This window comes from Theobroma cacao, chromosome 9 (assembly GCF_053813885.1).
Source record: "Theobroma cacao isolate CCN51 chromosome 9, ASM5381388v1, whole genome shotgun sequence".
NCBI classification, from domain to species: domain Eukaryota; kingdom Viridiplantae; phylum Streptophyta; class Magnoliopsida; order Malvales; family Malvaceae; genus Theobroma; species Theobroma cacao.
This window is the reverse complement of record NC_142647.1, coordinates 34419337-34445554: the sequence shown is the minus strand read 5'-3', so window position 1 is coordinate 34445554 and position 26218 is coordinate 34419337. Positions and strand designations below refer to the sequence as shown.

General features: G+C 34.6%; 4 protein-coding genes across 12 annotated transcripts; 1 reads left to right on the top strand and 3 right to left on the bottom strand.

The window, feature by feature from the left end:
- Positions 1-91: 91 nt before the first annotated feature.
- FUS9 (Ubiquitin-conjugating enzyme family protein) lies at positions 92-5468 on the bottom strand. Its single transcript, XM_007014625.3, has 4 exons — positions 5131-5468; positions 4047-4120; positions 898-1045; positions 92-582 (listed from the first exon to the last, which is right to left on the bottom strand). Exons 1-4 carry the CDS (start codon positions 5339-5341, stop codon positions 485-487), a joined length of 531 nt encoding a protein of 176 aa, XP_007014687.1. The 5' UTR covers positions 5342-5468; the 3' UTR covers positions 92-484.
- A 345-nt stretch (positions 5469-5813) lies between these two features.
- On the bottom strand, positions 5814-14352 carry LOC18589585 (O-Glycosyl hydrolases family 17 protein). Of its 4 annotated transcripts, none has more exons than XM_018127317.2 (5): positions 14203-14352; positions 12521-12665; positions 10411-11658; positions 6415-6442; positions 5814-6326 (listed from the first exon to the last, which is right to left on the bottom strand). In XM_018127317.2, the coding sequence occupies exons 2-5, from the start codon at positions 12585-12587 to the stop codon at positions 6179-6181; spliced, it is 1491 nt and encodes a 496-aa protein (XP_017982806.1). In that variant the 5' UTR covers positions 12588-12665; positions 14203-14352; the 3' UTR covers positions 5814-6178. The 4 variants fall into 4 exon arrangements, with proteins under 4 accessions (XP_017982806.1, XP_017982805.1, XP_007014686.1 ...); XM_018127316.2 differs by lacking the exon at positions 14203-14352 and adding an exon at positions 13810-14020; XM_007014624.3 differs by lacking the exon at positions 14203-14352 and adding an exon at positions 13142-13525.
- Positions 14353-15223: 871 nt separating this feature from the next.
- SCL30A (SC35-like splicing factor 30A) lies at positions 15224-18938 on the bottom strand. Its single transcript, XM_007014622.3, has 5 exons — positions 18608-18938; positions 18111-18188; positions 17103-17267; positions 15959-16099; positions 15224-15843 (listed from the first exon to the last, which is right to left on the bottom strand). The coding sequence occupies exons 1-5, from the start codon at positions 18748-18750 to the stop codon at positions 15561-15563; spliced, it is 810 nt and encodes a 269-aa protein (XP_007014684.3). The 5' UTR covers positions 18751-18938; the 3' UTR covers positions 15224-15560.
- A 2202-nt stretch (positions 18939-21140) lies between these two features.
- On the top strand, positions 21141-25866 carry TAF7 (TBP-associated factor 7). Of its 6 annotated transcripts, none has more exons than XM_088810362.1 (7): positions 21141-21282; positions 21508-21546; positions 22564-22680; positions 24230-24363; positions 24457-24576; positions 24936-25007; positions 25332-25866. In XM_088810362.1, exons 3-7 carry the CDS (start codon positions 22566-22568, stop codon positions 25491-25493), a joined length of 603 nt encoding a protein of 200 aa, XP_088666488.1. In that variant the 5' UTR covers positions 21141-21282; positions 21508-21546; positions 22564-22565; the 3' UTR covers positions 25494-25866. The 6 variants fall into 6 exon arrangements, with proteins under 6 accessions (XP_088666488.1, XP_088666491.1, XP_088666490.1 ...); XM_088810365.1 differs by having other exon boundaries at positions 21153-21282; positions 21508-21563; XM_088810364.1 differs by having other exon boundaries at positions 21153-21282; positions 21508-21568.
- Positions 25867-26218: the final 352 nt, after the last annotated feature.

Here is a 26218-nt window from a genome sequence, read left to right as displayed (position 1 = left end):
TGAATAGGAACATGATTGTGGAAAATGATGCTGTGGACAACCTGGAGATTAATGCAAATATGAAGGGCAAAAAGTAATAAAACTGGAGATCTCCTCCTGAACCACAGCGCTTTTATTGCGAAAATAGTACTACTATATAATTTCTAAAGCATATGGGAGAAACCCATTGATTCTCCTAAGTAACCCTCAAATATATATAACAAAGTAACCCCAATATACAGTCTCATTGTGCTGCGTTTCCCTCATTGATCCAGCATTGCTTCATTTCTGCTGCCAAAATGAGGTCTAAATCTAAATACTTCATTTATGTAGCTCATTTGCAAAGCACCAGACAGGTTCTTCTACCAATATCAAACAACCTGGATGCCAAAGAGCACAGACACAAGTCTAACTCACCACCATTAAATTTACGATGCAATCTGCATCTAGTCCGTTGAAACTTCGGTTGCTGCTTGTACGGCTCCCCTAAAGGATTAATCGGGGATTATTTGGCAAAACGCAGTGTCCACTCTGCAGCTATTTCATCATGTTTAGCCTTATCAGTTAAGTACAAGCGAGCGATGCCAGAGACGTGTGGATTATCTGCCATAACAAGAACCCACATATTTAGCATGATAATGGCATATCTCACTGGAGCATACTCATGCTATTTGAAGCAATTGCATCATTGCGAGTCAATTCATTTCTACAAGCTTATAGACAACATATTATGAAGTGCTGAACATGAAATAGATATTGTTTCATGTTCCTTGCTCAAAACTTGCAGCAGCTTTTTTTTTTCTTCTTTTCTCATAGTTACTTGTAGGATAATATTCCTTTAACTCCACAAATTGCCTCCCAACCCACCCCCCTAGCCATTAAGAGATGATACTACCCAAGAGGTATTGGGAAACTTACAAGGGTCTGGATTTGTGAAAATTGATTTGATTGCAGTTAGCACCTTCGTAACTGTTAGGGCTGGGCTCCAACTATCCTTTAAGATGTCCAAACTAAGATTGCCAGCAGCATCAACATTGCAGTGATATATTCGAGTTTTGAATACTACCTGAAAAATAGTACATATAATCAAAAGAAATAAAGAACAAGTTATGAAAGTAGTACAGAAAGTTGTTCAATTCATAATTTACATAGAAAAGCTACCCAAAAGTTGCATCTAGGTGTACAATATACATATAATAGAAGAAATTTGTTCAGATCATACATTTTGAGTAAGCAAATTGATCTCTCATATAGACAGGACCTCATGCATGTCTGAACTTTGAGTAAAAGGTATAATCTCCATATTAACAAAATGAGTTCATGGTTTAGAGATTTTGAGTGGTGCCACAATTCATGAAGTGGCAACACATACTTTCCTACAGCAGCACGCATTTAAATGACATGTCACCCAGTTGAAGCGTCATTGGATCATCAACTTATTAGCTATATACCATATAATAATGCATTTTCCAACATGAGTGAGGACAAAGGCAGTAGGAGGGAATGTGGGATCGTACCAGGTAGGCAGGAAAAGAAGATACTAAGATTTCTCTAGTCAAACATCTTTTAGTGGCATCTGCCAAACACCCCCAAAATTGGTATAGATATACAGCAATAGCTGGAATGCCATGCTGTTATATATTAAATGTGAGGAGCTCACTTTTTATCCAGAGAAATTACCATATGGAAACGAGATTGCTGGTAGTTAACAACCATATATAATTGCTAGGATTTTTAAGCAGACATGTATATAACATCGAGATCAACATAAATAATTCACACACAAGAGAAAATACTTAATGTGGTGTGGCATCCATTGCTTACATTTAAGGACAAGAGAGAAAAATTCACTATAAATTTAGATATTACAAAAAGTACAAAACACCCAAAAACACACACTAAAACCAAGTCCCAAATCAAACCCAATTTCCATGATCATGAGCATTTAAATCTATGTAATACCCTCTATCCCATGCAACTCAGTGTTTTCCTCACTCTTCCTCACATCCCTACAACTCTGTAAAACCTCATAGAAAACTCATCTCTCATGTAGAAATTGCATCTCTCATAATATAAAGACTAAGACCCACTCCATATTTATAAAGCCTTATTACTTGATCACCAAAAATCCTTACTTCTTAAGAACTCTTAGACATTACGTGTATTATATTTTTTTAAACAGACTTAATCACCAAGTAACTCTCAACCAATAGAATGCATTAGAACTAACAATCTCCACTTTTTGACACAACTTCTACCAAAATATTGGTCTTGAAAAAATCTTGACTACACATAATCAAATTAGTCTGACTCCACCTTATTCACACAATACGACCAATACTCATACATAACCATCAAGCCAACTCACCCTTGTTGACTTTAGAGATGAATCACGATCTAACCTCTCTAGCAGAAATTGTCTCTCACCATCCAAAGACCACATCAACCATCACCATCAAGATCTGTCGTTTTCTCTATCAATCTCCCATAGACAAAATTGCCACAATTCTTTTCTCATCGAGACTACCTTACCATGAGTGATTTTCTTGACAAACCAATATTACACTCCACATTTTTTAAACATGTCACACCACCCAAAACTTGTTTATCAACCACCATGAGTAAGAATATACATCCCAAGAAAAGTGTCAATACTTCTAGAGTAGTTGAAAACCTTTATGGCATTCAGTGTTCTCTATTCCATTAACTCAAGATTTGCTCCATTCAATTAACCCAGGATTTGCACATGCTGCCTGCATATCTTGAACACCAATTCTCACCAACATCCAGAGATTCATTGGAGCAATACCAGATCAATTGAGAATTACTCCACTTGCAACTAATACCTTATTACAACAGATCTCCTCTTGCATGTCTCCTATCTCACAAACACAATCTACAATGACAAATCCAACCAAATTGAATCATCATCTTTCAATCACTACTCGTTCTTCATAATTGCATCATTACAATTCTTCAACTCGTACTCTGGTACCAGTTGTTAGGATTTCAAGCAGAAATATATTCAACATTGAGATCAAGACAAACACAAACACAAATAACACATAAGAGACAATATTTAATGTGCTTCAACATGCATTGCCTACATTCACAGATCTCACAAACAGAATCTGCAGCAACAAATCCCACCAAATCGAATTATCATCTCTGCATCACAATTCGTTCTCCATACTTGCATCATTACAATTCTCCAACTCATGCTCTGGTACAAATTCTTAGGATTTATAGGCAGAAACGTATTCAATATCAAGATCAACACAAACAAGAATAACACTAAAAAGAAAATATTTGATATAGTTTGGCACCGATTCCCTACATCCACGGACGTAAAAAAAATCACTATAAATGTAGAGAGTACAAAACACCCATAAACATACAATAAAACCAAGCCCCGAAATAAACCTAGTGTACATGCTCACTATTATTTAAATCCATGGAATATCTTCTATCCCATGTAACCTGGTGTTTTTCTCACTCTTTCTCACATCCCTACAATTCTGTGAAACCCTTACAGGAAACTCATTTCTCACATAGAGATTACATAACTCATAATTCTAAATGCGAAGACCTGCTCCATATTTATAAAACCTTATTATTAGCTCACCAAGAATTCCTACTGATTAAGAACTCTTACCCGTTTAATCCCTACGTAACTCGCAACCAAAAAAATTTCATTGGAATCCATATTGATTCCCAATTAAATTTGGGTCAAATATCTAACAATATTTATACATTTTTCAGCCACACCAATCATCATCATACAAACACCTCCACCCCCGAGGTTTAGTGAGATACACACACATGCAACACACATATATAACCTGTTTGGATTGCATCATATCTTATTCTCACATTCTCTCTCTCCATGTGTGTGCATGCATATTTGTGTGTTTGTGTGTGTGTGTGTGTGTGTCTGTATACACACATACACATATACAGGGAGAGAGAGAGAGAATGTGAGGGTAAGATATGACACAATCCAATAGGCATGTTAGACAATAAATATAGTGTTTACTGATGTTCAACAATATGACTAAAGAGCATACCTTGGGAGGTTTAAAGGGATAATCACTCGGAAATGTTATGTCAAGGAAAAATATGCCTCCTTGGTATGGTGTTCCTACAAAAATGAACACGAGGAAGCTTTTCAATATCGTTGAGTTAAATTTTTTAACCTTTGGACACTAGTAAATACAATAGATAACAACTTTTGGAAGCTAAAAGTAAAACCAAATTCATTCAAAAATACTATTCCATTAAAAAAAAAAAAAAGAATCAATAATAAAGTGCAGCTGTAACTGAAAGCACATTGAAGACTTATGCTCGTTTAAGCAGGCCGAGATCATGTTTAACATTTCTCCTTTGATTATCAAGTACGGTTACAAATATTCTTCAATTTTTGTTTCTTTTAAATGAATTTGTAATTTTGCTAAAATTCAACTAATTTGTTCAGCAGGTTTTGGTCAGTGCTGTGCTTGAAAGTGAAGTTACCACATTTACTTATTATAATAGACCTTGGTTCAATTGATCCTTTCTCCTTTAATTGTCTTACAAAAAGGAGCATCAAACTAGACCACTTATTAACATCCGGATTGACAACAATTGAGCATCAAAACAAGAGCTAAGCAAGAAAGCTTAAGCTAACATTCAAAACAAAAGAAAACAATAAGAAAATAGAAAGATCATGCAGGACAACAAGAAATTGAAGCAACTATTCTTTGAAGCAGCCAAATAATTCAAGAAAAGGAAAAAAAAAACATTGAGCAAGGAAAAAAAGGGCCTTTGGCAACAATCAGTTTTTCCAAAGTAATAAAATAAATTCCTGGAAATGAAATTGTACAGGGTTAAACTAATTTCTCAAAGCCAAAAAAATCATATCATTGACTAGGAAACATGAAAATTCCACAAAACCCATTTATATAAAGAAATTCTGAGTGGGCTGAACATTAACTGAAAAACAAAATGTTTTCCGCACAAAAAAAGAAAGGGGATTGTAGGGAAATTAGACAATAAACAAGAAATGTGACAAGCACCCATTTCTCAAAAATGGTAAAATCCTATGAAAGAAGAAGCAAGTATACAATACCCAATTGTGAAAAAGCATAAAAAGGTCGAAAGAAAAGCGAAAACCTGGAGGGCCAATGATGGTGGCGACCCAATGGTAGAGGTTGTCACCCTTGGGACCGGCAGAGCAATGGGGAGGAGGGTCCACGTTGAGCTCAGACATCTCCCTTTGTATCCTCTTCCCTGAAGTGGACACGGAAGTTGTTGAAACCCATGTTCCACCTGCCGCTGTTGCTGTTGTTGAAGACGACGAAGATCTTCCTCCTCCTATCATCATTACCAATATGATCTTCCCCCACTCTTCGCTTGGGCTGTAATAATGCTCCTGCTCTTGTTCACCCTTGTTACTTTCGCTCGCACTCAAAATCCTCCCAACGCACCGTTTCACAGCTTTCTCCTTTTTCTTTTTCTTGTTTTCAAACAGTAGTAGCAGGGGTCAAATGGTTTACTAAGATAGTATTCCAATTAAGAAACACATTCTCAAAAACACTCATTAAAATATCATATGGAAATTTGATTCTTAATAATCATGGAGGGAGGGAATCTAACTTTCCCTTCGTAATGGGAAAATTATAATTTTTTTTTTTTTTTGCCAAATTACTCAACTTGGAAAGACATTCTCATATTTGATATAAAATATATCATAAGTACATTTTTTCATTTATAACAAAAAGAAAATGTAGAGATGAATGGTAAAATGACTGACAAGCAGAATATGTAACTTTGCCTTGTAAGGTACAGAACTAAGAAACAAGAGAAATAGAACTGAATTGCATTTCCATTGTCAATGTCCAAGTAACAAATCCAAGTTTACTCATGTCCCAAAAAAATCAATGCTAGAGCTAGAATGGCTACTGCTACCACTTGAAGATCATACAATGCAAAGAACCCCACAAGGCACCTGATAACTGAGAGTGGTGGCCTATGAGTATAAACTAGGATAGACCAACTTAAAAACACAAGCAAAATTGGTAACCATGAACAAGCCAACAGCGCCATGAAGATTGAGCTTTTGTGATATTCATTACATTCTGCATCCAACTTCATATTGTACTGTGATTTCATCACATTGTCATCTTGAAAACTCTTTTAAACCCGGCAATAAACTTGCGAATTATAACAAGACTACAGCAAGACAAGCTGCTGAGATTAGAAACTGAATCTTGGAAACAGGAAGCTTTGTACTCTTTCCAAACGGACTTATAGGACCAAAAGCTTCAGGAGGTGAAATCCCTCCACCTGTGGCTGTGGTTGAATTTAAACTGTTTCAAGAAAACAAAAACGGTCATGATGCTAAATATATCATTGTTAATATGGAACACCTACACTGTAAAAGTTTTAGAACCTCACCTTCCTGTAAATATACAAGACCCATAACCTGCACAAGTTATCCACCAATAAAGTAATTAGCCAAAAAATGACTAAAGCTGGATATCAACACATATAAAGATGGGAAGAATTCTTGATTATTGAATAATAAGACAACAATTGAATGCAATATGGTTGATGTGGCAGAAGATAGGGCTTATAGAAAAGCCAAGAATTTGAGCATATTTTTGGATGTAACACACTCGATAGGAAACTTTGTCTTTTAGAACGAGAGGAATAAAAACACTCAAAACACAAAATCAGCACACAAAAATCACATACACAATACATATACATTACACTTCTAACTATGATACCTTCCCTACAAGAAAATATTATCATGCAGATGAAACATAAAAATCAATAGCAGGTAAGATTTGGCACAGCCAATGTACATATGTCAATTTGAAATTAGTGTCGAATTATTTTGTTAACATGTCAATAGCCAATACAGCAAATGGCCAATGTCCATGGGCAGATCAGTGTAGTTGCTAGACAGTTCAATGGTCTACAATATTGTCTTGTAAAAAGGAAGAAAATAAAAACTGTCAAACAGGGAATTCAAAGGAAATAAAAAAATAAAAGGCTACATGCCCCAATTAGATCTAACGTTTGCTAAATTCTTCAATCAAGGAATCAAGGATGTAACATATTATTTTGATCAATTTGGGATCTTAGTTTTCTATATTTGTCCAATAAAGTAAAGATAATACAATGTAATGAATTACTATTAATGTAAGGAACAACTACCATATTAAAAAAATGTACAATCATTTATATGTTACAAGAAAAATTGTCATACAGAGCCTAGTTTGATTTTAGTTTTTCCTTCGTATCTTTTTTCTTTTCTTTCTTTCCCCTTTTGACCCTCCATTACCTTCTGCTGCTCCAGCAACTATGTGAGCACCAATGGCAAGCTAGCTGACAAATCACCTCCACATCCACTTCTTGACATGCATACAAATAAAGGTGACAATTGGGCAGATTAGGCTAGGTTTGGGTAGGGTCATGTCGAGTCGACCATTTCAGGTTGTTTCATATACGGTTATTTCAAGTTCGGATCATTTTGGATTCAGGTCTTTTTGAGTTTGGATCATTTTGAATTCGAGTGTTTTGGGTTTAAAACTCAAGTTAATCAGGTTCACGACCTTTTTGGTTCAATTTGTTGATTGTTTAAAAGTAAAATGAAATTGGATTTTGACAAATTATTTGGATTCGAGTCATTTCGCGTTAGCTTTTCCAGTCATTTCCAGATTTGAGTCAATCCAATATCAGGTTCAACATGTTTTAGGGTTCAAGTCATTTCGAGTTTGGGTTAGGCATATTCGGATTGTTGACTTTTCTTGGTCAAATCAAATTGGGTTGAATACAGTTCAGGCAAATTTTTTCAGATTCAAGTCAGCTTCACCAAATTTTAATTCAAGTCATGCCAGATGCTTTATGACAACACAGATTTTAATAGAGTTTCCCACTCTGTAAATGTTTATGTCCAAATTCAAAGCAAGTAAATTTCACTAAGAATGCGAAGTGCAATTAGAACTTTATCAAAAAGCTTCAACCTTTTTTGCTTTCAATAAGAAGTCTGCACAATGGCTACTTCATTCCAGAAGGAAATAATGAAAAACTGGAAGACTTCATTGTTGATTAGATTTCCTACTCCAGAAGAATTATAGCAGTTAACCTAATAGACAGCACAGTACAACCGTGATGGTAGACAGCATGACAAGGGGTGAAAAATACAGAAATAAGATTGGAAGATCTTCAAGCGCATGAAAAAAGAATTTGCATGATTCAAATAGTACGAAAAATCCAATCCTGAAACAAGAATGCAACACACAAGCAACTAGAAAGAACTCATTAGTGAAATATTTACATACAACAACCAACACCCTCGACTAGCTTCTAAGAATCTGGGACCAATATTCAATATTGGAAATCTGTAACCATTACGTCTACTAAAATGTAACAATTGGAAAATTGAAGAGGTATGTTTGTTGTTGAAGGAAATGGTTCAGTTGAAGAAATAATTTAAAGAATCTGAAGAAGAATTAGGGCAAAACTGATAGAAACTAAAACTGGGTTATGAAGGGCAATGTAAGACCAAGGTTTCAGGAGCAGATGAAGAGTAGGAAGTGGCTTGGAGGGATTAGCAAAGACTAGAGAATAAAGATAGTAATGTGGATTGGGGAAGTATCTGATACTTTTTCTAGAGAGATGTAAGATCTCCAAGAGTTTTGTGATGGAAATAGAGAAGAAGCAATGCCACCATAAAAGAACTTACTTCCAGGACAGAAATATTCACAGGCTAATCAGGAAAGTGGGAAGTGATTATTCGCTAGCCTAGCTTTACAAGGCAGGAGCTTGCTGTTGCTTAGGCCATAGTTGGAACGATGGAAGGGAAGGGAAAGCACCAGAGATATAAAAGGGAAAGAAAGAAAAGAAAAGAGAAAATACTTAAATCTGTTTTTAGAAGAAAAAAAAAACTGAATTCTAAGTTAGCTGCTACATGGTAATCTTTTTACATGCAGACAATGGCACTATACCACATCGCTGTCATTTTATCAGCAATCATTAAACTCCCTCATCAATTTTCCTTTATTAAACAAATCTAGAAAGCTAAAATCTCAAATTGATCAAAATACTATGTTACATCCTCTATTGAAAATTTGTGCAAACATTAGATCTTAACTAGGACATTTGACTAAATAAAATGATAACATAGGGCGGGGGGTTTAGGTGACAAGGAAATTCAGTTAAATTACAAAAAAAAAAAAAAAGCAACAAAACAAAACAAGTGTTGAGTGGCGTTCTCCCACATTAGCTAAGTTAAGGTTCTGTTCTAGCCTTATATTCAAGTTGGACTTCTCCACCTATTGCCATTGGTTTTAAGTTGGATACTTAAAAATGAAGAAATGAAGAAATAAAGAAAATGATAAATGAAACAAAAGGAATTCAGAAAAAGGGCAATAAATAAAATGGTAGAAAAGAAATTAGGTGGTCGCCAATTGATTAAAACAAAACAAAAAGAGGGATATTGGAAACCGAAAGAAATAGATAAAAATACCATATCTTGAACATTTGAAACTAGTTTAAGTTGCTAAACCATTACTTTCCTAAGGGGACAAGTCGATGCTTTTGAAAATGGCCAGATTTTGGTAAGGCTTTTTAAGCAAGTTCCTAAGGTTCCTCATTAACACGATTACATAAAACTTAAAATCAAGAATCTAAACAGATGGATTTATAGACCTTGTTAAAGAGATCAAGCATACAAAACTTTGAATGATCTAAACAATTTCTGATCCATTATTTAAACAGGCATTTTAATTAAAAGTTATTACAAAACTATCTCCCTTCAATAACTATTGATTACATTTCATGTACGATACTACTTATAATTAATTTTCTCGTATTCTTGATCTATTCATTGAATTCTATCAAACTATTGTTTTTAAATTTTCAGTTTTGGTTTTTATTTAATTGCTTTGAATGAGGAATCTCACAAACTTGATCTAAGAAATCTTATCTAGTTTTGCCCTTTTGAAAATGCAAGGGGAAATTGTACCTTTTACCTAAGATCAGGGGGGTTTTACAATTAGAAATGCTAACAAGAATATCCACACTTAACAACTAGATATATGTGCATACAATCACCAATCACTCTACTTAATGCAATATTCTTTTTTTTGTTTTGATTGCAATATTAGTACTTTCAAGTATTTAGCTTTGTAGCTCCAAAAAGGTATGTTTCTTTCCTTAAAAGGGCTCATATACTAAGCTTAGTTCGCTTGGTAAACTATCTGAGAAATATCAATTTCTTTTTAAAGCAAAAACCTAGGTATTGACATTGCATCATTTAAGCCTGCAACCAAAAGTTCTCACTAGACTGGAAATTAAATTCTACTTACGTATTTAAAAGAATGAAAGTCATAGATAAAATTAATAAGATAAAGAATGATGAGAAAACTGGTGCAAACTTACTCGGATTATTAGTAGTAGTTGTAGCTGTCCCATCAAAATCACATGTCCCACCAAGACTATGCATTTTTTGATAATAATCATTGTAAGCATAAGATGCATGGTTCTTTATGTTATTTGGTAGATAACACGGCTGCCCTGATTGTATAGCACTGCAATTGGCCTGGCCTTGCCCACATGCCCAGTTAAGCCCATCTTGCAACTTATCTTCACTAGTGTCATCTTTAGCCACGCAGAAAACTGTAGTAGAATTTCCCGTAATCTGACTAGAACCACTCAAACTCAGAGGATAAACAGCAGTGCCATTCAGAAAAAGCACCCCCCAGTTTTTCTCAGAGGCAGGCCCCGGTCTCTTGTCTTCATTAAATAATTCATAAATGTATGTGTTGATGGGAATAGTTGGTTGACTAGGTGGACCTGAATTATTGGAAACTCGCCGGATCAAATTATTAATGAAGGTCTGAGCATTTTCCACAGTGGCATCAGGCTCATTGGATCCACCTTGCCAAGGCCAACCTGTTTCTGTGACAACAATAGGGATCCCAGAAAAATTGAGAGCATCAATAGAATAATAGGTTGCATCAACCATTGCATCAAACATGCTGTTGTAGTGGAAGAGAGTGTTTGGGTCAACAATTTGTTTGACAGAGGGAAGAGGTTTGAAAAGAGCATAATCAATTGGAAAAATGCCATTTCCATTAGTGTAACCATAATAAGGATAGGCATTTAACATGTAATAGGAGTTAGTGTTCTTCAAAAACTGAAGAAGCTGGTATATTGTAGAGTTCCATGAAGAATTAAAGGCAGCAGTAGAGGGGGGAAAAGGCTTGGGGATGATGTCCATGGATTGGGGGGTTGAAACTTTGACCTGGAAATTTAGATTTGAAGCCACAAGAGCTTTGTGGAGGTTATTCATAGCAGTAACTAAAACTGAGGCAGCATGAGGGATTGAGGTAAGAACCTCACTGCCAACAGCAATGGCTGTAATGTTGGTTGAAGGCACATAGGATGCAACATTTTTGTTGATCCAGACTGCTGCTGCTGATGCAGATTCTCCAATTCCTAGGACTTCCTCATTTGTCACACCAACTGTAACTTCAATCCCACTGTCTGCAAAGGCTTTCAGCATGTGAGAGTCAGCATCATAAAGGCGTATGTGAGTAATTTGATGGGCTTTGACAACGGCAACCACCTCTGAAGCTGACGGCATGCTGGAAACATCAGTACCTATGTTTATTCCAACAAATGCACCTATACATTCCAGAATCTAAGTCAGCAAAAACCAGCAAGAAATACCATTACATGTTTCTTTTTTTAGATTACCTAACATCTTAAGAAGACCCTTGTAACTAAAATGAAAAACAAATTGCCCCCACTGGATTATTAAAGGTGATTGCATCTTAATGGTAACGGCAATTCCATTGTGCTTAATTTTTTATTTTTTTTTGGACTGCATTTGCTTCAGTGTGAACCACAAAATTTATAAACAAGGGAACCATAGGTTGATTTTATTCCTTTACAACAATGTTCCCTCAACGAACTACCTATCCTAGCTACAAAAGCCTCAATATTTCACCATCATTCTCCACAACTCAAGAAAACATACACCTACTTAACCAGAAACTAAGGAAAAGCCCAAAAAAGCGCATGTTGTGGACAGACAAAATATAAAAGAAAACTAAGAAAGGAACAAAACACAATCATTTTGATTTCAAATGGTCTCTAGATCTTTGAAGGTGTGTCTGATAAGCACCTCTTAGATGCTAAGACAAGCAAAATGCACACTGAACCAATTTGAAGTATTAATTACCAGTAACTATGACAAACCTGATTTCAATTTTACAATGATGTTCACTGGTAGTATTTGAGTCATACGAAGTACCAACAGTTGTTACTATTGAAAAAATAAAATCAAAAAACAATCTCATTGACAAGAAATATCCTTTATAAAGATTATAATATTTACAGCTGATGCTTTAAGACTCACAAGAAGACCAAACCCAGAGGCAATTTCTAAAGCCTCGTCTAACTCCTAGCAGTTTACCTGTATGATATTAGCTTCCAAGTAGACATTTAGCAAAACAAGAAACCCTCAAGAAATTTGCTAAATTACCTAGCACATTGGCAAACATGCCAATTAGAACCAGAAGCATGCTTCCAAGACATCTTTCAAGAATCATCTGATCATAAAAAAACTTCAACCTAAATGGGCAGTCTCCTGCTGTTTACTCTGAGCTGGAGCTTAAATGCCAAATGTTCTGCAAACAAAAGCAAAAATCAGATACAGCAGATGATAGTTAAATTCGGTCATGCTGAGAATTTATTAAAGAAAAAAGAAACAAAAAAAACAAATCATAAAAGCCCAAAGTACTCTAAATATATAGTCAAACCACTTCAAAATTTAATGGCCTTGGGTATTAGATATGAACTGCAAATATGTACAACTTGTATGCAAGCAAATGCTAACTCCGAAGATAGTCAAAGTATGAATCAATTCTATATAACTCAAAAGTCCATTTCATCAACAAAAGTTGTCCTAGCCAAATGATTGGAATATACATGAAACCAACAACTCTGCTGTTGAGGCACCTATACTAAAGAAAAATACAAAGAAAACTAGTTTAATCATGCTAACTATGCTAGCCACCAAGTTGAAGAGAAGAATCAATCCTCAAAAGATTTTGTTTTCGAGGGCTCTAGATCGAAGTTGAAAAGTAGTGTTGCATGTACTAACCAGGTGGATGAAACCAAATTCAGCAATGAAGGATCAATATATCATTTTCCTTTGAAGCACATTAGTAAAGAATCCACCCTCATGTATTATAGGATAGGGAAAATATGGACCTCTTGTGAAATAAGACATTGCGTAAAATTCATCACATGCGGTAGTCTTTAGCAAAAATGCCACGGACATATTTCAAGCAAAAATCACAGAATTAGCAGGATTTATTAGGTCCACAGCAATTTAAAACCCATTGTACATGTAATTTTGCTCATTATAGACAGTATTTTATTCATCTTGCAAAAATATTTTATGTAGCTCATCTTGTACGCTTCATGACTCCCAGAAGGTAGCGTTAAAAGAATAACGAAGCAGCCCTCGTTGGCAGTTGCTAAAACAGTAGAAAATATCAAAATAAAAAGGGGAAGAAAATTTCTTGAAGAATAGCTACGCGTTTAGTTTAGAGGGAAAAAAAGTACAGTGATAATTATAAGGAACAGATGCCTCCAGCATCTGTTAATGGAAAGAAAACAGTGCAAGAAAAGTGTAATCCCAAAATACCCAGACGCAAAGATCCCCAAAAGTTGCACTCTTAAACTACCCAGAAGCCAAACTCCACATAATAATAATAAGAAAAGGTTAGCAGATGAAGAAATCAAGAGAAGGAAGTTAAACAGCACCTGATCCAACTAACCCAGCTGCAAAAAAAAAAAGAATACTGCTACCCAGAATCCTGGCAAAGAAAACCAGAAAAAAAAAAAAAAGTGTTTGAAGACACAAAACGAAAAATCCCAGTACAAGGAAGACAAAGTGAGAATGGGAAAAGGATTTGAAAAGCCCCACAGTAACCTTTTTCTATTTAAGAATGTGGAAAACAGAGCAGCACGAAGAAAAGGACACAAACAGAGCTGTAGAGCTTTCACTCATATAAAACACTGCTTGCATTAAATACAATAATAAAGAAGCACAACCCATAATTACGTAATAAATAAAAGGAAAAAAAATCCAACTACACTATAAGTAGTAAGTAGTAGTTTAATTAATAAGGGAAGAAGGTTTCAGAGTTAAGAAACCTCTGATGGCAGCTTGTGCTTGTTTGGAGTACGAGGGACTCGGTCTGAGCCAGTGAGCGTGTGAAACAAATCCTAGTTTGTCTTGGCTAGTTTTGTTGGATGCTGTTGGTCGGTGTTTGAAATATATTAAACTGTTTTTCCATATTTTATCTGTTAAAGAATATTACAAAGCAGTGTAGTTAGTATCTGAGTCTATATAGAAGAAGTTGTACAATATTTGTCTGAAGCATCGAGATTGTCGCCGTGTGTTCAGTTCTTGCGTAATTACTGCCTAGTATTTCTTTTTTTTTTCCAACTGACAATCAGCAGCCCAGGCCGGAAGTGTCTTACACTTTCTCTTCTTTTTCGGATTTTTTGTGTGGTTTTCCCTCCAAAACACTTCAATTCTCCCTTTTTATTTTTTGGGAGTTGACAAATCGATACCATGGAAACTTTTCTTTTTTCTTTCTAAAGCAGAATTTCTCGATATTTTATGTTTACGATGATACGATATTATATAATTATTTCATTATATCAATTTACCGTATAAAACAAAGTAAATATTTTAGCTAATAAAAAAGAATTAACAAAACATTATTTTACTTTTTTCCGACTTGGCGCCAACAAAATGATTTAATACCCTTTTAGGTCAAAAAAGGCGGCACCTTCACAAAATGGGGTAGATAAAGGAACGGAGAGTAAAGGAAGGGAGCACTCAGATCTCAGCTAACTGTGAATCTAAAATCTGATGATCCCAAAAAGGCCTTGACAAAGACAACGGCAATAGCAACATTTCCAGTAAATGAAGGGAAGGGCAGGGCAAGAGAGAGCAGAGTCGAAAACAGGCGCCGCTTAGTTGTAAAGTGGAAAGGAATGGCATGGGATCCCAATTTGTCCAAAAAAGTAGTCCTTTTCGCCTCTTTCATGGCCCCCTTGCCCAACCTTCACCCCTCCAAGATATGGTGAGGCAGCTGCAGCAGGCGGAATAAGATTTACAACCATCCATGTGATAGTGGCCCCATCTAGTCATTTGCCAATGACGTTTTCTCTCCATCAAGCAGCAGCATATGAATCCTTCTATAATTTAATCGATTTGTACGGACAACAAAGAAAAAAAGGTCATCAAAATAATGTTGGACAAGTCAGTACCCGCAACATAACCACTATGCTACTACTAGAGTAAAGTACTAGTTACCGCAACCACAGCCATGCCTTTGAATATCTCAGCGCCAAATAACTGAATTTTTTCACAAAGCTAGCTGTGGACTAAAACACCAACAAACTACCCTAACAAACTTCAGTTCAAACACCAGCCCCCCATCATCCACAATACCGCACCTACAAAGAAATCTACAATGCATCCCATTGGCTGCGCAATATCACTGACTGGGAGACCTTTCTCCATTCACTTCCCTCTTGTACCCCTCATGGTTTGGGCTCTGGCTTCTGCTTCTCATTGGGCTTTCAACACGTCTGGGGCTGTGGCTTCGGCTACCACTCTGTCTTGGACTCTGGCTTCTGCTACGCCTCGAGCTTCGGCCTCTGCTCCGGCTCCGACCTTGCCCCCTATCAAGACTCCGACTCCGGCTCCTTGAGCCATTGTACAGTGGTGAACGTGAATATCTATCTCGACTGTACTGTCCATCTTGGGGTGATATAGATCTGCTTCAAAACAAACAGCACAAACTTACGTTAAAGTTCATACAGATAGCATAAACCCTTAAAGCAAAATACAAAATACTTCAGATAATTAGAGTCAGAAAAACACATCACGCACCTTGAGTAATGCCTCTCTTTAGGAGGGGAATAATCACGACTTCGTGACCTAGATCTCCCATGACGAGGTGGAGACCGAGAATATCGTGGCGAACGAGAGTTACGAGGGGGAGACCTTCTCCTATCATGATATCGACCTCCTCTGAAACAGAGAGAAAAATGAAAGTTGAAAGAGAGAGAGAGAGAGAGCATCAAAATTTCCAACGAAATTTCTTTGTTCCATGGAATTTTGAACATGTTTGGCAGCATAACATTTAGATAAAGAAAATTAAGAATTCTGAACCTACAAAACAAGCCCTTATGCAACCCCCTTATAAGAACCATCAGCAGAAATTCCCAATGACATGCAGATAAACTAGATATCTCTAAAAAGAAATCAAATTTGCCCAGAAATTTCTTTGTTACATGGACTTATGAACATGTTTTGCAGCACAACCTTTTCACACAAATAAACAAAATTAAGATTTCTGAACATACTAGACAAGCCTTATGCAACCCCCTATTAGGATAGACATCAGCATACACTCCCAATGAGATGCAGATAAACTAGATATCCCCGAAAAGAGTACATTCCTTAAAAATACCACAAGCATCTCGATAGTTCCATTATACAATCCATATCTCCTCCAAAGGAAGCTAAGAATCTATGTTAAAGTAATACATCCATACATTTCTTTTAAATATCATAACAGATGAAACAAAGTATAGACTTGACCAGTTACGTGTTTCGGACTAAAAATGTTCAAATGGATGCCAACTCAGAACTAATATCTAAAACTCCCAATGACATGCAGATAACTAGATATCTCCAAAAAGAATACATTCCTTCAAATACCACACACATCTCAATAGGTCATTGTACAATCCATATCTCCTCCAAGGAAGCTAAGAGTTTATGTAAATTATACTCCTACTTTCTTTTAACTATCATTAGAGATTTAACAAAGTATCTACCTAACCAGTTATGAGGTTAGGACTAGAAATACTTAAATTGATGCAGATTCAGAACTCATATGTATGCAACTATTTCTTTTGAAGCTGGAAGATAGAAGAACTTCCCACTAATAAACAATGAAATACCAAATTTGTACTCAAACTGACTGAAAACGTAAACCATAGCTTGGTACATGCCCTGGAAAGCCTACCTCCCTCGCTCCCTTTGCCTCATCTCAGCTGGTTTCTTCCTGTTCTCTTCAGCAAAAACAACAGTCAACTCTCGACCAAGAAGAATCTGGCCATCCATCTGGTATTTGGCTTCTGCAGCATCAGCAGGATCAACATATTGGACAAAACCAAACCCTCGAGGTTCCCTGCAGAATTACTCAAAAGAGTCATTCCAAGGCAGCAGCAGATAATCAAATCTTACAGGCACCATGCAGACCAATAACCTTTTCCAATGATATTTCCAAAATAATCCCTAGTAATATGGAAGGTCATCATAAGCATGAAAAAGCAAGCACTTGCCTGCTAACCTTGCAAGTGTCAGTTTAAAGATCACTTGAAATTCTTCAAGACTTGGAACATCTTCACAATGTATTCAAACCCAACTTCCTTCCAATCTTCACTACCACTAACATCATCTTCAAAAGAACTCTAATTACTTGATTGATGTCTTCAAAACTTTAATTTCACTGTTAAACCTCAAGAACTTCAATTAACACACCCAATTTGTGATTACAAAAGAGTATACTTAAAGGAATGCCCCAACATCAAAATAGATATTCAGTGGGAGGAGCATTAGCAGGGCCTGCTTGGTAAAAGCTTAGTGAGAAAAAGATAGGTTTTCAAACTTTGCTTGAACCTCCTAAAATTAGAGATAAGAATTTTGAAGAATCATAAATTTCTCAATACACATAGTATAAATGGAATAAATCAAAATTATAACCATATTGAAAAGTTATGAATACAAAACAACATTTTCTATCCCAAAAGAAATTGTAAAAATGAAAAATAAAAAAGTTAAAAACATTGTTTCTGTTGTTCCAAAAAGATCCAAATGCCACCAAACATGGCTCTTGACCACACACAACTCACGGTAAGGTTAAAACAATAGATGTTTTGAGTCCAGTGAATGAGAGAAAATATTAAAACAAATCAATTATATTATTCCGGCAACTATAATAATATTCCTATGGTAGAAAATATATCCTCACCCAGTATAATAATCCTTGGGCAGATATATATCTTTGAGAGGGCCAAATCTTTCGAAGGGCCTGCGAAGGTCTTCTGGCCTGCAAAAACCACAGGTTCAGAAAAATAAGTAAATGCTTTCTGGTGCACAACAAATACTATAAAATTATCTGTCCCACTACATTGTCAGAGACAATAACAAGCATCTTAGTCGAAATTATAAAGAAAACAAATGAAATAACCTTCCAGAGAATAGATCCCACAGAAACAGTTGCTACAATCCATGGTTCATTGACAACGGCATACGAAGATAATATTGCAGTCATATACATTAAAATGCGATAGATGACACAGAAATCATTCACAAGAGGGAAATTTGGATCAATTTAAAACTCATAACTCAATCGAGAATGCAATTCTTTAAAAAATACAGAGAAACATAACGGAAGCTTAACCAGAAACCAAAAGAATAAAAGTTGTAAGAAATATGGAGGCGGAAGCAGAATGAAGGAGAAGAAACCTGCAGTCATGGCGAAGGTTGCGAACCAAAAGGCTTGTAGGAAGATCTCGAGCGCGACCACCATAACGGCCTCTGGGGCTCGGACTCCGTCCTCTCCGGCCGTAGCCCCTAGGCGGAGATGGAGTGTAACTCCTGCCTCTCATTTTTACAAAGCCCTCAGTCGAATCTGGAAAGCCCTAGCGTCTGACGAGAGGAGAAGCTGAAGCTCAAGGATAAGATTGAAGAAACAAATGTGATGTCGAGAAATTGACAAAGTAAACGGCGGTAGATTGGGTGTAGATCTCCGGATTTTATAGCCTTTAGGGTTACTTAGAAACTTCGGTCTCTTCCCACGCGCCACGCGTGCTCCCTTGCTATTTTAAAAATATCTATCTTAAAAAATATTTTACTTTATCCAGTCTTCCAATATAAATTATACTGAGCATTCTTTCTGTAAAATTATATCCATATTTATATTTATAATCTATCTATAATTTATAATTTATGATTGATCATATTTTTAAATTACCATTTTATTATGATTTATACAATTTGTAAATAAGAATTCTAATTTTATCAAATGACTATCATTAAAGCTATTTTTTATTACAAATATTAATGAGATTTATCTAATTTTTAAATAAAAATTTTAATTGTGTTAAATTATTTTCATTAAAAAATATTCATATTTCAAACTTTGCATTTTAAAAAAATTTACATTTTATACATAATTATTAGTTTAACAAATAGTCACATACAATGCATATGATCACAAATAGGGTAAATGCCACATTCTCTTATGTTTTAATCAAAATTTTAAATTAATCCGTTATATTTTAAAATGAACACCTTGTTCAAAAAAAATCTTTCACTTGATACATAGATCCAGCTTTTAATATTTTTATTAATTTGATAATGTGATAATATTAAAATGATAATTTTACTATTTATGAATTTTAAAAATTATTATTATATATTTTTATTAATTATTAGTATATTTTTAAAAAAAATAAAAAAAATAAGGAAAACCGATAAACTCCCCAAGGAGGGGAGCACCAGATCGATGCTCCCCTTTATTGGTGCTCCCTATTTTTTTATTTTTGTAAAAAATATATACAATAATAATTTTTTAAATTAATAAAAAAAAGTAATTTAGTCTTTTTATAACTTCTGATAAAGATGTTTACACTTTTGGGAATGGACTGTCCAATCTAAAAATTAATAAACTCGTTTAGAATTTCAATTAAAATTTAAGAATGGAAAGTATTTTACCCTAACAAATATTACTTTATAAAAAAAAAGTAATGAAAGGTAAAAAATGAAAGAAAAAGAAAAATTTTGAATTATTAACCGTTCAACATGAACATCTAACTTTTTTATTTGGGGAAAAGAAAATCAAATTTTGAAATTAACATTTTAAACAGAGATACATATACTAACTATTTAGTCAAATATTCAAGAACACACCATATATATTATAGGAAACTAAAAGATTGTCAGACAAAATTTATTAATATAATAAATATATATTGAATATAATATTTATTAGATATATAATATAAGAAGGTACAAGATTGTTGGTTAAAAAATATCGATGGGGGTGGTTGTGTGGATAGTTTCTTTCTTCCATGGGTAAGAAATCTTTAAAATTATTTAACTTACCAAATTCAACTAGAAGACCAAATTTTTACATTTGAAAATATTTAAAATTATACAGCTTATACCAAAGCCAAAATAGAATAAAAAATTAATATAATTTTAATTTCTTTTCAAGCTTTCTAAATTTAAAATCAAGCATATCCATTTGTTTGTTTCCAGTAATTTAATTATAATCTTTATTTAGTACATTTTTTAAGGTAAATAATTATTTTCTTTTATTTCATTTTGAAATATATTTTTGGATTTTTTTTAAGATCGATTTGAACGTTGGTAGCTAACCAAAACCTTAATTAATTTCAATTCAGGCTCTAAAACTTCCCAATTTGATTATTTTTTTAAAATTTAAATGTTGAAGTATATTTGTCCTTAGAATCAAATACCCACCATGCATTAGCCCACAATTTTAATTAAACTAGTTAGAATTGTTAAAGGATTGATTTCTTATACTAAGTTTTAATTTCAACTAAAATTGTCTATTTATTTTAAACTGCAAATTGAGATATACTTTTTATTTTAACATAACCTCTCTTTTTCTAAATTATAAAAATCAATAAAATGAATATTTTATAATAAGACTTGATTAAACTAATTTTAGAATATGAAAATTTTAAGTTGATGCAAAATAATAAACTTACTAAAATTTGGATCACTGAGAAAAAACGAGTCCCAAAGATTGATAGGCCTTGATTATTCTTGCTCAGGCTTCTTTTATTTTTATCTTTATTTTTGTTTTATTATTATTATTATTATTATTACTCTTTCTTTTCTTTCCTTTATGGTAAGGTAGTTGATTTTGGGGTCCAAAGCCAAGGTCCATTATTGAAGTGGACCTCTTATGGGCCTTCAAGGCCCACGTTTTTTTAAAACAAAATGAATAATTTTTAAGGAAATAAGTAATCTTAAAAAACAATGTTTATTTGAAATTGAAAAACAAAAGGAGAAGAAGAGCTGGCAACCCATCTCCCTTCTTCATTCCCTTTCTCACGCTCCTCTCTCTTCATTTTCTACATTCCACAACCATAAACACCACAGTACATGTAGGTTCATATTCTCTTTCTCTATCTCCAATTAAAAAACTTATCCTTTAAATTCAGATTTTCAACTTTTCCGCAGATAAATTTGAGATTTGCTTCTGGGTATCTCTCATTTCTGTTAAATTTGGAGGCTTTCTTTTCTTTTTGTGTTTTTTTTATAAGATTAATTATATATAAGCTGAATATTCTCTCTCTCTCTCTCTCTCTCTCTATTATTTCATTGAACAGGTGGTGAGAATTGCCAGTAGAAGGCTCCTGTAGGGTTGGGTTAGTTTTCTCTGATGGTTGGGTATTTCTTATTTTCTGCTTTGGTGTTTCTGATTTTTTATGTTTATAAATTATGAGTCAAGTTCTTGTTTATACACTTATTCTTCATGTAAACTGTTTATAATTTAATATTTAAGTGGTTGTTCATATTGTTCTGTTAACAATTGCCTCTATCAATTAGTCAAATTGTCTTGTTTTTTTTGCTGAGTCGCTTTGAAGGGTGCTTTCATCATTGAAATTGCCTAGTGTTTTTTATGGAGGTGTTTGTGGACAGTTGAGCGGAAAGCCGTTTCTTTTATTTGATTTAGGGTTCCTTCATTGAAATATGATACTAAAATTGATTATCTTATTCATTGGCAAAGGACGCAATTAGACAGTGTACAACTTTTGACCAAACATTTGGGGGCGGGGGTGGGGTTGGTGGAATTGTATTAAGAAAGAGAAGGAATATGCCCTTTAAATGTGCAAATCAATTGGGTCTTGCTCTGCTGTGCTGTTTAAATGATTCGATAAAAGCTTTAGGCTAATTGATTTTCATTTGTTATATTATTTTTTAATTACTTTAAATGTACACGATCGTCATTGCTAGATTATTCTAACTCGAAAAGTTTTAGTTTCTGTGCTGATTTAGCCTTTTTTAGATGTATTGCAGTGTTTATGAGCCTTTATTCTAGATGACTTTTAGTTCATTTTTACTACATGATAGTGAATTTTGGGGTTTTAAAATAAATAGAATTTCTATTCAGCTAAAACTAAAGAGTTCTTGTTCATAGATTAGTAAATGATATTTATGGTATGCTTAACTGTGCTAGTTATTATGGTGTACGTAATGGTAGTAATTTTAAATTTGGTGACAATATTGAACTTGTGACATTATTTTCATCTTAGTTGTCATGATTGAATGGTATATAAATAATAGGAATTTGTGTTTTGAGCTTTTCCATTAGTTTCCAGATTGAAGGTTGACTTTGGAATAATTTAATCTTTCTTCTTCCCTATCTTCATCTCATTTATCAGGCATGGAAGAGCAATTCATTCTTAGAGTTCCACCTTCTATTGCTGAGCGCATAGATCGCCTTTTAAGTGAAAATGCTTCATCTTCTGAGGACAAATCACTAGATTTGGTATTTTCTGGTGAGTAACTGCACTTGATTGTACAAATGCCTCATTAACTGTTGCTATGTGTTTATATGTTAACGTTTTGTGTTCTTTTCGAACTTATACTCAGTTAACTAGGAAACTTATGGCTAAGAAACTCTTGGTGCCTTTAATTTAATTTAGCTAAACATTTGTGTGGTTAAGATAACTTCTATTCATGCTGTACCATAATCTCTACTTAGTCTTTCTTTTTGATTTATGTATTAACCAAACTGTAAAAGACCTAACTGTCTTTGTTACAGTCTTTTTCTAGTTAAGTCTCTTTGTGGTCTAAGGAGTATGGATTGCTATGCAACGTTGCTATTTTTCCCTGGAACTAGAAAAACAGTTGAAGCATTTCATATATTTTACAACTTAAACTGCTCAACAGTTTGGATTCTTCTGCCATATATTTTTCCACTCTATGTTCTTTTAAAGGCTCCAGCAAGTTGATTGATTTATAAACTTGACAGGATATTATCTAGCTTCTAGCCAACTGTATTCTTGACAGACAGGATCCAACCTAAAGGCTGGATGAGAACATTGCATGTTAGTGAATTTTGTCTTTTGTGACACCTTTGCTTCGATTTGTTCAGCTGTGAATTGTCTACTATTGTAATCCAGGAGAGTTATGACCTTTTATCATATTGACATGTCATTTGGAGATGAGCTGTTGCTGAGCAAGAAAACATATAAAACAAACAAATGAAAGACCAAACTATGTTGGCCAACATTTATTATTTTAATAAGCAGGCAATAGATATCAGATTGCTTGAGTGTAATAGCCTCCAGCAGGCCCCAGTAGTGTAATAATGTATATTAACATAGATAGTAATACATGGGAGTTATTAAGTTTAAAACAAATTTCTCATAAAATGTTTGTTAACAGGGATGATTAATTTTAATCTTAGAATGGTGATTTGTTTGTTAAAAATTCATTTAGAAGCTCTTTTTATGGTTTTGTGTTTTAGAAGTGTGCAGAATTTGTTACATTACCTTGTGTGGGACCATTAGTTGACCACAGTGACACATCCTTAAATGATTCCAGCAGTTTTTGTGGAGCAGCATATAAATATTGAATACAATCTCAGTCCTGCTTGTCATCAAACATAAAGTGATGAGTGTGATTTCCAAAAGGAAAGTTAAGATTGTGGATCTATTATATGCATTAAAACAAATTTCTCGTAAAATGTTTGGTAACAGGGATGATTAATTCTACACTTAGAATGGTGATTTGTTTGTTAAAATTTCATTGAGAAGCTCTTTTTATGGTTTTGTGTTTTAGAAGTGTGCAGAATTTGTTAAGTTACCTTCTGTGGGACCATTAGTTAACCAGAGTGACGCTTCCTTAAATGATACCAGCAGTTTTTGTGCAGCAGCATATAAATATTGAATACAATCTTAGTGCTGCTTGTCGTCAAACATAAAGTGATGAGTGATTTCAAAAAGGAAAGTTAAGATTGTGCATCTATTGTAAGCATCATCAATATTGTTTGCCTATTGTCTTGGGATATTTGTGAATGTTAAGCTTCTCCTTGCTTTGCAGAGGATGGGCGGACTGGGACATTTGTCATTGGCAATGATCGCTTCCCTGCCTCTCTCTTGGATCTTCCTTCTGTTGTTGAGTCATACAAAACTTATGATGATAGTGCGCTAGTTAAAACAGCTGATGTTGGCCAAGTATGGCACTTGCTATTGTTTGTTGTTTTCATATGGTTATACATGGTTCCTTTACGTCTAATATGGTCATATTAACTGTTGCAATTGTTACAGATGATTATGGTCAGAGAGCCAGGAGATGCTTCTCCAGATGTGGTGGAGTACAGACATGGTCTCACTCCTCCGATGAGGGATGCACGGAAGCGAAGATTTCGAAGGGAGCCAGATCTAAATGTATCAATAAACTCGCTACTTCAAAATGCGTTTATGCATGCTAACTTTAAAACAACAAAGAAAAAAAAAAAAGAAAACTTTCTGACGGTGTGGGAGTTTTAATTTATAGACATTTTATATTACTATATATCCCCTGTAACTAACGTGATTCACCTGTAATACTCAAAGGGAAGTGGTCAAAAGGAAAATGAGCTGCTTTTAAGTCTATAATATGTGGCCACCATACTTTTCCTAAGAAATGTCTAAGCTTTCAGCACTTCTATCTTTGTGTATGGGAGTGACTTGATTTTAATGTGGATATGGCGGTTTCTTTTCTTTTCATTTAGTAGTTTTATTGATTGGTTATGTTATTATTGCAGCCAGAGCTTGTACAACGTGTTGAAAAGGATTTGGTGAACATCATGTCTGGAGGAACAGTTGAAAGTCTTGATATCCTCAATATACATCTAATTTCAGTATTGCTTCTTAGGTTCTTATCTTTGGGCAACTGCTGCATTTTTTAAAGTCGTGAAGTAGCCACAGATGGAATAACATTCCATCGCTGAAAATTAAATCATATTACTTGATCCAGTTATTACTGAAAAGTAAATCACTTCATTAAAAAGTTTCCACACTTCATGTGATGGAACAATACATCATTTTGTTGATGTGTGATTGAAGGAGAAGATTTACATCTAAAGTATACCTGCATTCTTTATTGAATGTTTTGTGTCTTCATGACATGGTTGTGTTTATACCTTAATGATGGTGTACATGCTGAAGGCAATGGGCAAGGAGAAGCTGTTGATGAAGATGCACGCAATGCAAATAAGAAAGCTCCAACTGCACCTGCTACAAAGCCTGAGGTTCCAGGTACAGGAGGCAATGCTGGGGAGGCCTACGGAAGTGACTCTGATGACTCTGACGATTCGATGTGAGTTCAAGTTTCATGCATGGCTTTTGTAGTTATGTGATTTAGAGGAGGGTTTCAGACCATCAGCTATCCAGATGTGCTTTGGAAGAAGGTTCTTAGCTTCACTATTTGTCAGGGTTAAAGGATCTAAAGAACTGGGCTCTATTGTTATTATCAACCCCTATTTACCCCCTCCTTGTAATCTTTGCCTCGTTTTCCTTTTGGGTTATATAACCCGTAGCGAGTTTCCTCCTTTTAGAATGTTTTTTCTGATACTGGAAATGCTCCCTATATGTTATTACTTGTCAATAGTTTACTTGATCAACCACATGGAAGAAGTGCATGTGTGAACTGTGATATATATTATTCATCCTGAATGGCAGTTCCCTCTTTGTCTACGTTTAGAGTTAAGAAAGAAATCCCTTGAATTTTCATGGAACTTGGTTTAGGAAGGGTACATTTGTGGTATGAAATTATGGGTGGATTTTGGTTCAGTAACAAACTAGAATGATAAAATGCCATAAAAACACAGTAGCAATAATGGAACAGAGTGTTAAAACGCATTGTGTGGTAAAATATCTGAAATGGGCTTTGCTTGGATGAGAAACAAAAATACGTATCCAGTCTAGGCTGGATGTCAATCCTTCATTAGGACTTAGCATTGCTATAAACATTTTGTTTCTTTTGTTTAAAAGCAAGCAAGGGTTAGAGACAGCAAAGCCAGCTAATAATCTGACCGGAATGCTGGAA

What these genes read in the sequence shown, in the direction of transcription:
- FUS9 (XM_007014625.3), bottom strand. Translation starts at nt 5,341, where the DNA reads ATGATGATAGGAGGAGGAAGATCTTCGTCGTCTTCAACAACAGCAACA. An exon ending in ATCCCTTTAAACCTCCCAAG is followed by an intron (nt 1,046 to 4,046) that starts GTATGCTCTTTA and finishes ACTATTTTTCAG; the next exon opens with GTAGTATTCAAAACTCGAAT. An exon ending in TTTCACAAATCCAGACCCTT is followed by an intron (nt 583 to 897) that starts GTAAGTTTCCCA and finishes TTGTTATGGCAG; the next exon opens with ATAATCCACACGTCTCTGGC.
- LOC18589585 (XM_018127317.2), bottom strand. Translation starts at nt 12,587, where the DNA reads ATGATTCTTGAAAGATGTCTTGGAAGCATGCTTCTGGTTCTAATTGGC. An exon ending in AACTACTACTAATAATCCGA is followed by an intron (nt 6,443 to 10,410) that starts GTAAGTTTGCAC and finishes TAACTTGTGCAG; the next exon opens with GTTATGGGTCTTGTATATTT. An exon ending in TCTTGTATATTTACAGGAAG is followed by an intron (nt 6,327 to 6,414) that starts GTGAGGTTCTAA and finishes TTCTTGAAACAG; the next exon opens with TTTAAATTCAACCACAGCCA.
- SCL30A (XM_007014622.3), bottom strand. Translation starts at nt 18,750, where the DNA reads ATGAGAGGCAGGAGTTACACTCCATCTCCGCCTAGGGGCTACGGCCGG. An exon ending in AACCTTCGCCATGACTGCAG is followed by an intron (nt 18,189 to 18,607) that starts GTTTCTTCTCCT and finishes TGGTTTTTGCAG; the next exon opens with GCCAGAAGACCTTCGCAGGC. An exon ending in AGGCAAAGGGAGCGAGGGAG is followed by an intron (nt 16,100 to 17,102) that starts GTAGGCTTTCCA and finishes TCTCTGTTTCAG; the next exon opens with AGGAGGTCGATATCATGATA.
- TAF7 (XM_088810362.1), top strand. Translation starts at nt 22,566, where the DNA reads ATGGAAGAGCAATTCATTCTTAGAGTTCCACCTTCTATTGCTGAGCGC. An exon ending in ACTAGATTTGGTATTTTCTG is followed by an intron (nt 22,681 to 24,229) that starts GTGAGTAACTGC and finishes CTTGCTTTGCAG; the next exon opens with AGGATGGGCGGACTGGGACA. An exon ending in GAAGGGAGCCAGATCTAAAT is followed by an intron (nt 24,577 to 24,935) that starts GTATCAATAAAC and finishes TTATTATTGCAG; the next exon opens with CCAGAGCTTGTACAACGTGT.